The sequence below is a fragment of the Seriola dumerili genome, unplaced genomic scaffold, assembly GCF_002260705.1.
Source record: "Seriola dumerili isolate Sdu_G_001 unplaced genomic scaffold, Sdu_1.0 BDQW01000068.1, whole genome shotgun sequence".
NCBI classification, from domain to species: Eukaryota; Metazoa; Chordata; class Actinopteri; order Carangiformes; family Carangidae; genus Seriola; species Seriola dumerili.
This window is the reverse complement of record NW_019174323.1, coordinates 1,894,729-1,906,683: the sequence shown is the minus strand read 5'-3', so window position 1 is coordinate 1,906,683 and position 11,955 is coordinate 1,894,729. Positions and strand designations below refer to the sequence as shown.

General features: G+C 40.9%; 1 protein-coding gene across 5 annotated transcripts in view; it reads right to left on the bottom strand.

Moving 5' to 3' along the window:
• Positions 1-434: 434 nt before the first annotated feature.
• kansl1 (KAT8 regulatory NSL complex subunit 1) overlaps positions 435-11,955 on the bottom strand; it is a 30,712-nt gene continuing 19,191 nt past the window's right edge. For 2 of the 5 annotated variants that reach the window (XM_022742639.1, XM_022742638.1), the window contains 13 exons: positions 11,665-11,806; positions 11,323-11,406; positions 9,868-9,977; positions 8,359-8,500; positions 7,244-7,409; positions 6,636-6,791; positions 5,843-6,052; positions 5,495-5,649; positions 4,151-4,275; positions 3,906-3,963; positions 2,939-3,051; positions 2,584-2,836; positions 435-877 (listed from right to left, as the gene is read on the bottom strand). In XM_022742639.1, coding sequence (XP_022598360.1) covers positions 668-877; positions 2,584-2,836; positions 2,939-3,051; positions 3,906-3,963; positions 4,151-4,275; positions 5,495-5,649; positions 5,843-6,052; positions 6,636-6,791; positions 7,244-7,409; positions 8,359-8,500; positions 9,868-9,977; positions 11,323-11,406; positions 11,665-11,806 — 1,924 coding nt within the window. In that variant the 3' untranslated portion in view covers positions 435-667. The remainder of the gene's footprint in view (positions 878-2,583; positions 2,837-2,938; positions 3,052-3,905; positions 3,964-4,150; positions 4,276-5,494; positions 5,650-5,842; positions 6,053-6,635; positions 6,792-7,243; positions 7,410-8,358; positions 8,501-9,867; positions 9,978-11,322; positions 11,407-11,664; positions 11,807-11,955) is intronic. The other 3 variants (XM_022742640.1, XM_022742642.1, XM_022742641.1) reach the window with 3 other exon arrangements.

Below are 11,955 nucleotides of genomic sequence, written 5' to 3'. Positions count from 1 at the left end.
AATACAAATAAAACATGTCAGGAATGAAAAACAGAGAAAAGCAAACCAACAAAACTAGACTTGGCAGTTGGAGAAGTGCTCTGGTGATTTCAGGCGACCTCTGGGGGGGAGAAGGAGGGGCCACATCTCAAATGTACCTGTTTATTTGGATGAGGAGGGGAGAGGGTGGTATTTTTTCTTGTTTTGTTATTTGTCACTCCACTAAAAATGTACATGGGAATTACAAGCAAACTAGTCAATAGAAAACACCCTTTGGCCATATTTTGAGGAGTCCGCTACATAGTGCGCTACAAGTGTACACGCGACATATGAAACACCACTAAGCCCCCATGTACATTGTTTAGCCTACTACAGAAATCATTTTTTGAAACATGTTGTTTTATACTTTTTTTTTTTTTTTTTTTTTTTTTTTTTTTTACATTTATCCTTTTTTTCCTGTGACAAAAACAAGTGTAGGGAAAGGCTTCTATCTCCATAATGTTCACTAAAAACTGTGAAAAGTATTAGACTGATGTTTGAATATCAAACAACAGGAACCCATTTAATATCTTATTCTGCTTTGAGGTTCTGCTTGTTAATGCCAGAGAGGAGTGGTGGTGGGGTGGGGGGTAAATGGGTGCTGGAGGGGTGGGATGGGGGGCCGGGCGACCTCAGCCTTGTCAGTCATTCATCGGTGGGTGGAGGCCTTGTGTTTGGGGCCATTATCGTCATCACAAGGCAGATCCATGTCGTCCGAATCCAGACGTCCGTAGGCTGTTGCTCGGCAACCTGAGATGCTGCGCATTCTGGGCCTGATGTGGTGGTCGCTCTCTGCCTCGGGCTCTGGGGCCGGGTCTTCTGGCAAGGGGAAGCTGCGACGCTCCCACGGCGCTACCGTCTGAAAACATCAGAGAACAGAGTTTGCTTAAAACCTTGAAAACATGGCTTTTATAATTGTTTCCACACAGCTGCAATAATGAGAGCGGCAACAGAAACTTGACCATTGTTTCCTCGTTCAAGGAAAAATGCCAAACATTTCCTGGTTCCAGCTTCACAGATGTGAGGATTCACAGCTTTTCTTAGTGATACATGAGCGTAAACTCATTATTGTTGGGGTTCGGACCACTGACAGGAGAAAAACAAGGTATTTGAAGACAATGACTAACCAGGAAACAATGAAGTGGCCGGTATTCTCTCTCTCACATGAATTGAGAGCAACACTATTCAAGTCTCCCAAAAGAGTCAAAGTGTGCACCAGTGAATTAATGAAGGTCAACTCTTTACTCAAGTACGACCATTCAGAAACACAAACACACACACTTGTACTAATAAATTGTCTTTGACCTTCATTCATCCTCACAGTTAAAGTTTGTAGGGAAATTAAACACTCCAAGGTATTACAAAGAGTTTAAAAGTCAAAACCTGCTTCATCAGGTCTGTGGGTGTGTTTGTTTATGCTGCAGCACCGTCTGTCAAACACCTCCTCAGCAGTCTAGTGATTCTGATTCAGATGTTGCTAAATAACTGATGCGCAGAAACACATGACGACATTTTTCTTGTTACTTACCCCTGGCTTCTTTAAACCAATGGGACAATAAAGGGTAAAAATACATCACAAATAAAGACGACTGTCGTATGAAAATTGTTCAAACTTTGGAATAAAACTGTTCATGTAGGATTCACAGTTCAGAGGAAGAAGCTGATTAAGAAAATGTTTCTGGGCCTTTAAAAAAAAACCTATTCATTAATACAATTCTGGAAGTGCTGAAATCAGACAATTAAAAAGGGGCAGTCCACTTATTTCACACATAAAAAGGTCAGTTAAGTAGTCGTGGGAACTGCTGCTCGGCCTCTGAAAACTGTTGTATGTCATCTTTTGCCAAGTCTGAGAAAACAGCCCCTGACAATGTGAAGCTGAGTGGTCTAATGAAAATCTGCTATTTATTGCTTTATGTGTTTTGGACTTCCACTCATACTACAGATTTAAACTCAGCCTCTCCTGCTTTAATTCAAGTCCGTTTTATTTTTATTGCCCTTTAATGGAAGTGAAATATTAAATGTTGGTGTAATCCTTTCACTGCTGCCAGAACCAGCAAAACCTCCCCAAGAAACACCACACAAAGACAAATGTGTGCTGTAACATGTTTCTGAGGGACTAAATCTAAGTGTGCCAATACTTCATGTGGGTGGGAGGTAAGAGGACGGTCATCACACTAATATAATCACATATAATATCACGTTTCCATGGTGATTTCAAAGCTGTGTAGCTCATTCAAAGAAAAAACCTGAACTATTCTCTGGTCCAGTAACAGGTCACCAAGTGTACAAACACAAAAGAAAAGATTTTATTTATTTTTATTATTTGCATTGCATCTGAAACCTTGGTGTTGATGACGCAGAAATATTTACACTCTTCTTTGGTCATTTGAATCCATCATAAACTTCCATCAGCCACAGATTACTTACTGTTCAACACTAATTCAAACACATTTTGTTTTCCACATCTCCGAGTGAAATGATTCTTAATCTGGAAGTAGCGGAATTTTCACACCCCTCGGATGTTGAATAAAAGAAAGAGTGATGTCAAGCGATAATGGTACAAACCCGTTCTTCGAAGGTGAAGTCTGGCGTCGAGCACCGCGTGTCCTCGCTGGACAGCAGCCGATGAGAGTCCCTAGAGCAGGGTGTGTGGGGGTTGGAGGTGGTGTCGGGGCTGGCTGGACTCATGGGTGACGGCACGTGGCTGTAGTCGTGGAGCATGGGACAGTGGCCTGGGTCTGGGGACGCAGGCTGAGGGGTGGGAGGGTTGGTCCCGCATAGCAACGGTGTGGTCCGGCCGTCAACAGATTTGTACGACCTGAGGGACGAGGTAATCCACAATGAGACGTTTAGGCTTCACGTCTACAGTCGACCATGAAACACTAATAAGTTTACTGCATGTAATAGTTGTGGTAGTGACCTGCTGCCCCTCCTCTTAGCCGGAGCCAAGGCCATCCAAGTCCAGCGGGCGCGCTCCTGATCTTCATACGGCTGATGGAGCTGGATGAAGGCTGCGTCTGAAAGGTCCTCCACCTGCACACACTTAATATCATCAGGACCCTGACACTGGGCTCACCTCACTTCACAACTGAAATAATTTAGTCAATTAACAAAGCATTAATTGCCACAATGCAGATAACTGATTAATCATGTTGGTTATTTATTGACCAAAAAGGCTAAAAGTTCTCTGGTTTGTCCTGCAGGGATCAAAGGACACAAACTTGGTTTACTGTCATACCGGCCAAAGTATGTAAGACATACATAGTAAGATTTTATTGACATTACATCACACTTTTTATTCCCAGCTGTAAATAATAACTCCTATTAACTAATATAATTAAGGAATCATAAAACATCTCCTGGACCTGGATAAGCAGCAGACAAGAAATAGATGGATGGACCGACCAATTTAAAAAATAACTAATTAATTTTAGGTTTTGCTAAAATCACATACAGAAACATTTTATGACAGCAAACTAAAAAAAAATATTTCAGATATTCGTACATTAAATGTAAGATTCCATGCCTTGTTATGGCAGTAACTTAATCTTTTGGGGATGTTGGTCAGACAAGACAATTGATCTGAATGTGTCAATTGGATTTAAGGAAACAGTGATGGCAAAATTTTCTGACATTTTATAGATTAAATGAGAAAATGTTAATTTAATCCTTCATGAAAATCATTGTTAGTTGACAGGTTATTTAACTGCATCAAAGATAAAGAGAAGCAGTTACAAATTCGACCACCAGCTGTCACTGTTCACTCACTGCCATATATTCTGAATTTCTGGATATCAAATATTTAACACATCTTATACATTTGAAAACAGAATAAGAGAAGTGACAGGTCCAGTTCAGTTGATCCTAAACCATGACTAAACTCTTACCTCCCGTTCATTCTCCTCTTCAGTGATGGGCTGGGAGAAGATGTCCACAGATCGCCAACTATGCACAAAGATACACAGATGTGAGTACAGGAGCCCATAAGGTTCAACATGCTTCACAATAACATCACGATTGAAGAATATAAAGAGACAAGAAGAAGAAAGCAGCAGCTGCGTCAGAGCAAACAGGCCACAGGACAAACATCCTGCTGGTCGCACCTGATGCTCTGAACAGTGCAGGTGTTTACCTGGGTGTGAGAATCTCTTTGTACTGCAGCTTCTCCACTCTGGTGGTGGCCGCCACAGACATGGGGATTACGATGTTGTTGATGTCAAAAGAGCTTTCACCTCGCCTCCTCTTGATGGGCTGCTGCTGGGGGTCAAAGGAACACATCAACCTCAGGATTACATACATGAACAGATTACAGCAAACAGTGACACACCTGTAATATAATCCAAAACAATAATAAAAGTATGACCTCATAACTGACTGCAGGAGTAAATCAACACTTTCCTGATACAGTTAAAACGATGACATCTTCACAGACTTAGTCACTCATTAATATTATTTGTCAATTCCTGTCCAAATATCAACACACCTACTTGTAAATGTTGAGTTTAAGTCACATCATGAGCTCACTTCCAAACACACTTTATATTCTTCGAAGATTATAGGATTTGGATGAGTTTGACTCGATGGGATGGACATGAATTTAACTTATTTACCCTGTCATTTTGAATATTATATAATAATATATACAGCCATCATTTAAATATTGATGCCTTGGTTAAACTTCTCAAACGAGTGTGTGTGTGCAAATTAGCAAAAGTCCACGCATGTGTTGGACGTGAACTCTGTGTTACTCGACACCACAGTTGTGTTTGTCTGTTTTTGTTTCCTTCCTTTTTCTGCTTCACTAACCACTAGACAAAAAAGCAAATTCAGCTTCAGCTTGAGTTCATTTTCTCTTTCGTGACTGCCCATGTACTTCCTTTATCATCATCTTACAGTATATGTCAGTAGTGTCTGATATCTGACTGTACTCTGTTTTCAGACACAACAATATTTCTTATTAAGTCCGAGTCTCCTACGACAGACATGTAAATCCTTACATTTTACCTGTAACACTCAGATGATGATGGTGTTAAAGGCTCTAAAATCTGTCATGTAAAAACACCAGATTTACACACAGTCAAAGAAACAGGAACTGTGCATCTTAATTTAAGTTTTATAATGAAATCTTAACACACTGCATCTGCTGCCTGTCCACCAGATGTCGGGAGCTAAAATCTGGTCTGGTTTGTCAGATCTCGTTAGCTTTCAGGACCGGAACTAAAGCATCAAAGCTTTTAAAAACAAGGGTTAAGAAACATGGCGAGCATCATGGTGCTGGGTTGGTTAAACTTTGTAAAAATGTGCTATGCTATCATCCTGTGTTGCTGTATGTACAATCAAAGGAAAAAAAAAGCTTTGACCATGAGGCTCAAACTGGGAGCCCCTTGACGTCGACGGGGCGGCCCTACTTTAGTCCTACTCCTCTATCAGCTAATGAGGCCAATAAAAAGTGAGCTGTGTTGCAGCGTTTCCTTACAGGTGTGCTCGGGACGCTCTGGCTGCTGGGGCCCAGCGGTGTGGAGTTCTCTGAAGACGTGGACAGCTGGCGTGTCAGGGGGCTGTGGAGGGATGAGTGCATGTTGGCCAGAGTCGGGCAGGGGCTGCTTGAGTCCAAGAAGAGTTTAGGGGAGGCTGGAAAAGAGCAGAGGAGATAGATTTTTGTAACAGCACATCTACACTGAGGGAAAAGTGTCTGGAACCAAAGAACAAGTACTACTGAGTCCCTCTCTTCATACCAGGAGGAAACCTTCAATATCCTATTAAACAGCCCTTCTGATAGACGACTTTCTCCTGCAGATATATAACTCAATCTACAAAGACTCACTGTCAGTTCTATCCAGCGAGGGCTCTCTTAATCTCTTGCGGCTGTAGTTCTTGTCGTAGGGCCCTAACGGAGTAGAGAGGGCCTGCAGCCGCTCGGTCTTGCACACGGCCTGGCCCTCGAGCCTGGCCGTGTTCAGCACTGCACTGCTGGTGCCCACGCTGCTGTCCACTGTCCTCGGCTTCTCTGCACGGTTCTTATAGTGGCCCAGTCCTGCAACACCAGGAGCCAGTCACGTTTTAACAAGGAGTTGTCATAGTAGAGGTTTTAAATTTCAATATTTTAAAAGGATCAATTCACTGGTTATGAATGTTTCACCACTATAATAAAAAGTAACAATGAAATCTACTGTAGACCTGTAAGAGTATGGGTTTCACTACTGGAGCTTGAGCATGTGGTTGCAACAGCAGAGTAACTGTCTCTGCCCCGTGGCGTTATGAAATAAAACGGTTACTGAGAAAAAATGGTGTAATGAAATAAAACAGCTGGAATGAAATAAAAACGACCTGCAATAAAGTCTGTTACTGTGAGAAGAAGCAGGATGAAGAAACGTTTCATAATGATGAGCAGAGATTCAAGGATACATCAGCTCATTTCACATTTTCATGGAAATATATTTTGTCTCCATCTCTTATTTATACATTTAATATGAAACACTTTAGGTCTCCATAGTGGAAACTTCTATTTAGCTAATATAATTTAAGGGATATCAGAGGACCTGCATCGAGATGCGAAATAATGACTGTGTGGGCGACTTTGATGAAGAGTCTGATGAAACTCTTCCTCTTGTACTTACTGACTGCCATAAGTGAATTGGTGAACTTGTGCTTCTCTTTGGACGAGGAGAGCTTGTGTTTGAGGGAGAGCTTCTTCAGTGGTTTGCTCCTCTCCAGTGACTTGGTCTGCCATTGGCTCTTCATCACCTGCTGCAGACGGAGGCCTATACAAACGTCTGAGGGAGAAAAAAAACAGAGTGAAGAAGTCTTAAACACTAAGTTAGTGTGCAGGGTGCAGCTGGATACTTCAGATTTGCAGATGCATAATTTATAATGAGCCAAAGACAATGTACTATATGAGCTCAAGCCAAATCCAAACAATTTATGTATCAGTCTTTAGGGATTCATCTATGACAAACTCCTTAATAATCAAAGATCTGAGTGAACCCTGTGATACAAAGTAAAGACAATATTCTGAAACTCCAGGACAAAAAGGACCATCGTCACTGTCGTTAACACGATACCCGTGGCAGACAGAAAAGATTAAATGACTGAAAATGTTCTCTAAGAACTTCCTGGTGAAGAATTCTCTCTGCGGCCACTCCTTGTTTGTCTTCCCCTCTGAACGTGAAGAAGGAAATGGCTGCGTAAACTGAGATTGCCTTTTAGCGAGGAGCCCAGCACTGACCGTCAGGGAAGGAGAGGATGGGGTGGACGCCAAGATCCAGTCTTGACAGGCGCTCCAGGGTGGGCAGCTCGTACTGAGGGTCTTCTCTGGGGGTGGACCAGCCACCACACATCACACAGCTGGGGTTAACCCTGCAGTTACACTGGATACAGCTGCTTCTCTGGGCCTGGGGGTGGGGGTGGACAACGAAGGGTTTTAAAAACCATGTAAAACTGAGCTGCTCCACTCTGACATTAAAGCACATATTACTCAGTGACGAAAGAATGGCTTCTAATATTTCTACAGTTTAATGCACCACAGGAGTAAAGTGAGTCACCCCAGAAAACATTTTCCTCTTGAAGCAACCGGCGTCATGGTGACAGAGTACCAGTATTTTTCACAGATGGATCTAACTGAACTGCAGACAAATTTAAAATCCAGAAACAACTTCACAGGCAGAAATATAGTAAATCCATCTTAAATTTTATCATGAAACTATAAAACAGTAGAAAAGACGGAGGAAAACTGGGATTGCTTATTGTACAACTAACCTCTCTCTGTTAATTTAGGAACAGCACAAAGAAATGTAATTTTTAACCTCCTCAATAATTTCACACACCGTCAGGCACTTCTATGTCACGGCCTTACAGTAACACATTTATACTGAACTCTAAGCCGTAGTGTTGCAGGGTGAAAAGCATAAACAATCAGCACGTTTCTATTTTCCTCGAATAAAAACTTGTCACGAGGGTGATTACGCTTCTTTGTTGTTTGACTCTGGAGGAAGATGCCCTACTTTTTCAGAAAGTCAGCCAGCTCTTGTTTATTCAGCTATCAGGTTACAAACCAAGGAACTAATCAGTGAGTGCAGCCCAGACGCACACACACAATAGAAGATATAAAGAAGAATAAAAGTCCACTTCATTGCTCTAAAATGCGCAACCGAGCATTCAACATATTCACACATCTTCAGTGATTTCAGTATCAAATTGATTAATAAGTGTTTCCTCTAAGTTCCTTTAAGGTGGAAGCGCTGCATGACTTAATGATGATGAACTTGCTGCATAACACAGAACTGAACCCAGTTCTACAGAATATTAAACCACAAGCCCATGAACACACACAATCAAACTCACTTTGCCGTTGAGGTTGGGCACAGTGTTGGGCTGAATGAGCCGCCGTCGCCGACAGCTGACTAGTGGTCGTGTCCGCGCTGCCACACATGTGCTGTCATAGGCCAACGGCTGCTGGTGCTTGGTGTCTGCACTTTCTGCCATCCTGTCACAAGAACAAGCAACACAGGAAGTGAGGTCACAGAGCTTCACATGACAAGATAGCGAAACAGACTGCGTCCTAAATCACTCACTACTCCCTATATAGTCCACTACATAGGTAGTTTGCCATTTTGTAGTGCCGTCCGAATGTATAGTGTAAATTATTATACCCTGTATAGTGGACTCATAGTATGCCACAATGCATCATGAAAAGTATTGTATAACCAATGGTCACTATCCAAGCAATATATACCATCATGCATTGCGCTCGCACTGAAAGACAGAAGAACGGTGCTGAGAAAATGACCTGAGTAGTGTCCAAAAGTGCTTTTTTCATTTTGCTGATGAGCCCGCTGTATAGGCCTCTACACTGAACTCCCTGGATAGTCAGGAGGGAATGAGTGAGTGATTTCGGACACAACCACAGTCTGCCTCAAATGCAAATCAAGTTAATTAAAGATATTAGTAACATGGAAAGGGTTAACCCAGGTTAAAAACTTAGGGTGAAATAAACACTGATGATTATTTTATCAGGCATCTTGTTAAGCAGTGATTTAATATTAGGATATTCAATGGTACAGAGGGCCACAACTGATCATTACTTTCATTATTGATTAAACTACAGATTATTTGTCTCTAAAATATCAGAAAATTAATGACAAATGTGGATATTTTCCAGGAGACCATGGCATCTTTAATATGTCTTATTTTATCCGACCAACAGTCCAAAACCCCAAAAAATATTTAATTTACAATGATATAAAAACAGAGAACAAGGAAAATTCTGAAAACTGAAACAAGCAAATATTTTGGCATTTTACTTTTAAAAAAAAAAAAAAAAAAAAAAAAAAAAAATATCACTTTCTTACAACTGACAAACAAATTCATGGAATCCTTTCAGCTCTAATGATAAAAGCCTAACTTAATCCCATTTTAAGACACAGTAACCACAGTAAAAACAGGCATACAACTAAGGATTATTTACATAATCAAGGAGTCTCCCATTTACTTACTTTGTCAGAAAATGCCTGTTATAATTTCCAGCTCTATAAAATTTTGCTTTATTCAACTTTAAACACACACACATATTTTGTTTACTCTCATATATGACAAAGTAGAGCATTAAATCTTTCCATCTGTGAAGGTGGAACTAATAAATGTCATATTTTTGTTTGAAAAATAACCAAAGCCAATTTCTTTTGTGTGCACCTAATCAATTAAGCAACTAATTCCTTCAGCTCTAAGTAACATCAGCATCTCATTATTACAAATCCCCAGAATTCATTATCATCAAGAACTCCCCTCTTGTGTTTCACAGAAAGCAGATTGCATACTGGGAACTTGATATGAGGTCATCATTATCAGCCTCACCTGCTGAGGACGCCGTTAACTGGCTGTCCATTTTGACTCTTCCAGGGGCCGGCCTCTGTGTTGCTGACGTGGGCGGTGCCTGTGTGCTCCAGCCGCTCTGAACCAACATCCTGCATCGACAGATAAGACAAAGCCAGTGAGGCTGCAGCTCGTGTTGAACTGCCACAGGAACACGGGGCTGACCAGCAGCACTTAGCAAACCCAGGATATTTAAGGAAACTACATAACAGACAAACTGAATCATCCCGGTGCTGTGGCCTTGAATTATTCAGTCCAGATTTGTGAAAGGAGCTGGGCAATCCCAAGGCTTAGAAACCTGTTCTGCACCGTCATCGCCATGCATAGCTGGGAGCTGCTACTTCACAAGCTTTTTTACACTAATGAGCACAATTTCATGGTAACAATCAAAGTTAAATTCATCCTAAAACTTAGCCTCACAATTTGAGGTCTAATTTCTCTTATTCCACAAGTTTCTCTATAATATTTATTCAGGGAGAGAGCAGATTATTTTTGTTTTAAAAAGAAATATTCCTCAGCAAAGACACAAAATCCTATAATTTAACAATATAAAAGTGAAAACTGACTATGTGACTAATCAACATGCAGTAATCCACCAAGATTAGAGGTCACACCTGGAGTTGTACTGGCTTCACAAACATTTGTATAAACAATTTAAACAAATCCAGAGAGACAGGCTCATCCTGTTATAAATTATGTGGAAATTATTTGGATATTATTGTTGAAGGAGCTTATTGCGCAAAAGCTCTTTTGTCTGATTCACTCAGACCTGAGGGACAGATAAAAAGAAATCATTTCCTGTGAACATTTAACATTTCACTTCCACCAGATGCTTTGATTTACAAGAACAAACAAGTTCAATGTTTTTCTAATGATTAGGTAACGATGAATAAAGTTGTAAGTGAACAGGACAGTCAGTAATATAACATCCAGTACTCAGACAATTAAAACGCAGAATTAAGGTTGGTTTAATCAAATATTTACATTGAACTTTGCATATTTACAAACTAAAAATTTGTTTTTTTTTGTAAGCATTAATATTTTTACACAGAAATGTTATTCAAATAGCATATAGCTGTTTTTTTATGAGAATATTTGAAGCTTATAGATTTAATGCGTGCTGTTTTTGTCTTCATTGCATGTAATATAACCTAAATTACAACTGCAGCAAGTTTTTAGGCTAATTTACTGCAAGATCTTTGAACAAGTGCTTCTTTCCCCCAGCGGCTGTATAATTTTTTAAACATAACCACAATGTACCACAAGCAAGCAAACTCGCTTTTTCCTTAATAAAAACAAAAAACTCCTGTATACTCATTAAGACACAACGTTTGAGACACTAGACAATAATTTGGTTTATATTGTAAGCTCCAACAGACAAAATATGGCGAGCTACACAGGAAAACACACCCCTCTGTTAGCCTCCACTCTGCTTACCTGAGTACTGACAGGCTCTGCTTTCACCTCTGTCCCACCTGCAGGCACCGCACTGGGGGCAACCCCTCCCAACTCTACTAAGCCCTGTGGAACCAAGACCTGAGTGTCATTCTTCACCCCCAAAAGCAGAGGGAGCACCAGTTACATTACATGAGTGCGGAGACAGTTTGTCACACAGACAGCCTGAAGTGAACCAGAACATCACAGCAGCTTCTTCATCATGCAGACTCCATGGAAACTTTTATAGCATAGTTCTCTGAAGTCCACACATTATATTCCAGTGTTCACACTAACAGATCCTCACACACACATATCTGACAAAACTCAAATATAACAACTGACCTTGCTGGCGCGGATCTGTCTGTAGATGTCGGTCTGCTGTCTGATGCGGTACTCCAAGTCCGAGATGTGTGCCTGGAGCCAGTTCCAGTGGCTGATGATTGCAGCTCTCTCCACTGTGTAGCGACTCTCCGCCCGCTTCCATCTGAGGGTCAGAGAGGGTGTGGGTATGAGACCATGGGTGAAAAGGTGCAACAAAATGCCTGATGATTTACATGTTATAATAGAGCTGCAACTATCAGTTGATTAAAAATATAATCAAATGATTAAATCAAGCTATTTTTGAAGAAAACT